At 41.0% G+C, this 5,114-nt stretch overlaps 1 protein-coding gene across 1 annotated transcript; it reads right to left on the bottom strand.

Annotated features, from left to right (window-relative positions):
- Positions 1-1,558: 1,558 nt before the first annotated feature.
- On the bottom strand, positions 1,559-4,746 carry neurod6a (neuronal differentiation 6a). Its single transcript, XM_014157401.2, has 2 exons — positions 4,596-4,746; positions 1,559-4,136 (listed from the first exon to the last, which is right to left on the bottom strand). Exon 2 carries the CDS (start codon positions 4,130-4,132, stop codon positions 3,062-3,064), a length of 1,071 nt encoding a protein of 356 aa, XP_014012876.1. The 5' UTR covers positions 4,133-4,136; positions 4,596-4,746; the 3' UTR covers positions 1,559-3,061.
- Between the last annotated feature and the right edge of the window lie 368 nt (positions 4,747-5,114).

A 5,114-nucleotide genomic window follows, 5' to 3' on the forward strand; every position in this document is an offset into this window, starting at 1 on the left:
TCAGCCACATTTTACAGTTCATCCCGATAACACCTTTTATATAGCTTAACACACATCAATCTTGAAGTTGTTAATACAGTAACTAAGTGACAAAAAGCTTGGATAGATGTAGTACACATTGAGGTTTTTCTGCTCCTTTGTGGGCCTCTGTCAGGAGACAATTTTGTCTCCTGAAATAGGAACATATGCTGTCTGCTCGGCTCTTTCTCTCTTCATCATGTGAAATATCACCACTCTGGGTTATATGACACTTACATATGCAGCTCAAGAATTACAAGCTCATCAAAAGCACTTGTTAATTCACAGGTATCATTTTTGCGCCAGTCTGTCAAAAGCTAGAGGTGTTCCTATTTCATTAGTACTAGATATTAGCAGGTAATGGCTGGTACTCTGTATTTCATTAGTACTAGATATTAGCAGGTAATGGCTGGTACTCTGTATTTCATTAGTACTATATATTAGCAGGTAATGGCTTGTATTCTGTATTTCATTTTACAGCCTTTGTAGCTAGTCTATATTAGTTCTTAATTTTTCTTCTTTGGAAAATGTTTGTTAATAAACTTAATTAACTTCAAATATGCATTGGTTTTCAATGGAAAGGTACAATATTTGATCCAGCTATAGGCCTAACACACATCTTGCCCCAGAGCAGAACTATCAGGAAATGCGCCATTCACAAGTAGGCTAAACTAAAATGTAGCGATTATGTTGTGACCTAAAATGTAGACGACTGATTGGACATTTTTTTACTGTAGTTTTATAGATCTTTAAGGCAAGTGAATTCAACTAACCTATCCATGATATCTGAGTGGATACGGAACATGTATTTTCAACAGAGCTCTTTGAAGGTAACCTGTCAAATCATGTTTTGTATTTGCATGGTCTCGTGCACCCGCGGACTAATTTCTCAGGATGACAATGCACATTCGCCCGGGGATTAGCGCGACCTATAGCCTACGACGCTTCCCAGCAAGGTTCTGATCTGCAGTCTGGCGCTATCTGGCTGAAGTCCACGCAGTTATAGCGCCCAACTTGGCGACATTTATGGCACAGGCTTACAATGGACGCATGCCCACCCCTCTCTCTCTCTTTCTCTCTCTCTCGCCCTCTCTCTATAACACACACATTTAGATGTTGTCTTTCTCTAACTGATTTATTAATTAAGTAGAGATACATTTTCTCCCCATAAGAAATACAAACTATTTTCGGGTGAATAAAATGTATCAATTTCTGTGTGATTTTGGAACATAGGCTATTTGAGGTTGCCAGCCTATAATTGAAAGGTCAAATGGGTAGTGTGGACAGTATAATTATGTTATTCAATTACATTTGCAACTAAATATTGCTTAATAACACGGTCAAATGAAAGCATGTCGCATGATTACATTGATTGTGTGACTAACAATAAATGAAGGTAGGTTCGTTTCATAAGCTCTGAAATAGAATATTATTACATAAGCCATCAGTCATTCGTCTTCGATAATGTCTTTGAACTTCACATTATCACTGAAAAACCTTATGCATTGATTTATATATTCGGCAAGCACGGAAAACAATGTAGACTTTAATTCCATTTTATTCAACGTTATGTTGTTTATAAAACAATCCCATTACCAGATACAAATTTGAAAGAAGGGAGAAAAACAGAAGCGCACTATACCCCCACGAACACTTCATTGAATAATACAATAATTACATAATTGGTGTGTGCCAAATATACATTTCAAATTAAGGCAAGACAGCCTATTCATATAAACGAAATTATTACGTGAGAATTTTCCATAAAGAGATGTTAATAATTTGCCTAACATTATTGTTATAAAAGTATTCCATTTCTAAAGAGCTAAAATCAGCTTTATGACTATAGGCCAATATTTCTAAGATGAGAATTTAGGAAATAAAGTAGCCTAAAATTCTCTCCATGGTTGCATATGAATAGACAAAATATTAACATGTAAACAATAGTCCTCCGTACCAAATCGAATGTGCCCACTATATACAAAAATGTGCATTGATTTGTTGCAAGAAATAAGAAAGTTCCAATATCAGAAATGTGTGTAGGCCTATATTGATTAATTTGTCACAAGGCATAGGCTATAACTTGAACAACGAGATAGGCTATAACCTGAATAACGAGATTCATTCCAATGTCATTTTCAGATGAATTTAAACATGTTATAAATACAAAGGGTTATGTTCCCCCTTTTAAACATCTATTCAGTGACAGGTGTATTTCATATTTTATAAATAGGATAACTGTACATTCTTCGATTCATATTTCACTTGATAATTAACACAAAGTTTGACACTGTAGAAAACACACAATATGTGAACATTTATTTACATATGTCTACCATCCATAGACAAATGATATCTAGATAAATAAATCCATATTAAATAACTTACAAATAAATACAAGCCTGGCTTGGAACAACTTCTGCAACACTTGAGGCAATGAAAACGTATAGGAATTGTCTGAAGCGTCTTCTAATAGCTAATTTGTTCCAGTTGACTGGTGCCCTACTGACCTGCACGTTTAGTGGGTAATAATAGAGTTGTCTCAGACTGCATGGAGTTCTTTATTGCATACTGTAGTTCTCTTCGCCTTTTATTGCTGTCTTATTTAAGACGTTGCATCACTAGGCCGAACTCCACCATGTCACATTACCCTTTGGTATTAACTGAACGCTATTTGACAATCTCCCAGATCTCTGTTTGTTTCCGTTGCCTGCATGGTGTGTTTTCTCTAAAATGATCCCACTACAAAACGTATTTACCCTCAGGACAATTAACATTCAATTACAATGAATAAGTGACTATACATCAGATGGCCCACACCACAACCAACCCTCTGGGCACAGACGTCAATTCAACTTCTAATCCACGTTGGTTCAACGTAATTTCGTTGAAATGACATGGAAACAACGTTGATTCAACCAGTGTGTGCCCAGTGGGAAGTGACCAAAATGGGCCAAGTTGTCAATAATACATGTGTGGGTTCTGTATTTTAGCCTAATTAGGCTACTCCGCTATAAACTGGTCACATTTGACTTTTCTCTTATCAATTATGAAAGGGCGTGTTTAGTTCCTCCTGCATTGGGTAGAACTGGCTGCGGAGGTGGATGTCATAGGGTACATGGATGTCCCGGATGTCAGAGGACCCCCGTGACATTGAGTTCTGACCAAGGGAGTTGCGACCCGCCACCGCCGCGCAGTACCGCATACCGTAATGACAGCTCTTTCCATAGTCCGCTGGCTCCTCGTGCTTTAGGGAGAATATCCCGTTAAAGTTGATTGGAGGGCTCAGAGCACCACTGTCGAATTGAGGGCTCGAACATTCTGGGGACGTGCTCTCGTAGAAGGACTCGTAGGCACTGCAGTAGGAGCTAAATGGTCTGAAAGGTTTGGCGCTGTCCATGGCACTGCTGCCGTGGCCTGAAGACGCTACAGCCTCGGTGGAACTGTGATAAGGCGCAGGGTACATAGCGTCGAATGGGGACCTGCCAGTGAAAGATGGCTCTCCGTTGTGGTCCGTGATGACATTTCTAGCATTGAGCTGGAGACAGCCCGCCACTAAATTGGTGGTTGGCTGAGACAGTCCCTTGCAGAGCGCCTGGACAAATGCCAATAGGTCGGGTCTCTTGCCGGTGCTGAGGATCTCCGATAGCGCCCAGATGTAGTTCTTGGCCAGTCGGAGAGTCTCAATCTTGGACAGCTTCTGCGTCTTGGAATAGCAGGGCACGACTTTGCGCAGGCAGTCCAGCGCGTCGTTCAGCCCGTGCATCCTGCTCCGCTCGCGCGCGTTGGCCTCCTGGCGCCGAATCTTCACCCTGTCCACGCGCCCCTTGGTCATCTTCTTTTTACGTGGGCCTCTCCTCCTTCCTGGTAAACCGTCCACGTCCTCGTCTTCTTGGCCTAGCTCCTCTCTCTCGTCCTCATCCCTCTCCGAGTCTAACTCATCCTCCGTGGTTTTGATGTGGGTCTGGGAGATGGAGACGGTCTCGGCTGCTTTTAGGAAAGGTTCTTGTTTACTGACCTTGATCTCGCGCACGCAGTCTAGAGGGAAGTTGGCCCCAAACTGGGTCCCGGTCCCTGGCCTCATTGCTGTCTCATCAAACGGTAAGGTCAACATCGTTCTTCAGCGTGACAGAGGGAAGATACGGCTGATTAGTCAGAAGTTATCCGTTATTTTATCATTAGACATTTATTAACATTCTTAGCATTATATTTTACCCATGGCCTTATCTGGACAAATTGACATCCAACCGAATTGAATATTATAGGCTATAATCATTCAATTTACTTGAAATATATCTATAAAGGTCTATATCATATAGATGGTATGCATCTGTATGACTTTAGTATACATCTTTACATGATTAGCCTATTACTGGAAATAATCCAATGATAAGGACAGTAGCCTAGACACCCTACCATTAATTTATTCATTAATTCAATTGAGCATCCTTTTAAACCCCAATTATAAACTATCCTTTTGTTAGATACTTTGATTTCAATTCAATTTCAATCCCACAACATGACACCAATGCATTCCTTTTTTTCCACACTCAGTCTACATGCATTTTTTCCCTCACCTGGATCCTGTGTCAAACAGTGCACATCTTCTCAATAGCCTTCCAGGTAGCTTTAAGCGCCAGCACCTTTTTGTTATCGCGATGGGAGATAGCACCAGAGTGGTTCTACTCTCCTTCTTCTTGTATTTTCTCTCTCTCTCTCTCTCTCTCTCTCTCTCTCTCTCTCTCTCTCTCTCTCTCTCTCTCTCTCCCCTCTCTCTCTCTTTGAGAAATGACACCGATGCCAACCGCCAGAGCTGGTACCCATGCCATCTGCTGATGACGTCACCTGGCAGCGTTGGCCACGTGGTGTGGTCTCGAGGGACTGTTGAATTTCTCCCTGATCATCTGGCATGCTTCTTGCTTCTGGGAAACATCGCAAAGCTTCCCTATAGCTTCTTTAGGAACGGGAGGAAACCAGTAGGGACTTCACACAAAGAACAGATATTACAACAGATGCATGTAAATTCCAAAGAATAGATGTATTCAATGTGAATATCCATGTACTGTCTCAGGGCATGGTAATGTGTGGATTGTAAA

The sequence above is a fragment of the Salmo salar genome, chromosome ssa19 (genome assembly GCF_905237065.1).
Source record: "Salmo salar chromosome ssa19, Ssal_v3.1, whole genome shotgun sequence".
NCBI classification, from domain to species: domain Eukaryota; kingdom Metazoa; phylum Chordata; class Actinopteri; order Salmoniformes; family Salmonidae; genus Salmo; species Salmo salar.

Excerpts from the sequence above, each read along its gene's own strand:
- neurod6a (XM_014157401.2), bottom strand. The coding sequence starts at position 4,132 with ATGTTGACCTTACCGTTTGATGAGACAGCAATGAGGCCAGGGACCGGG.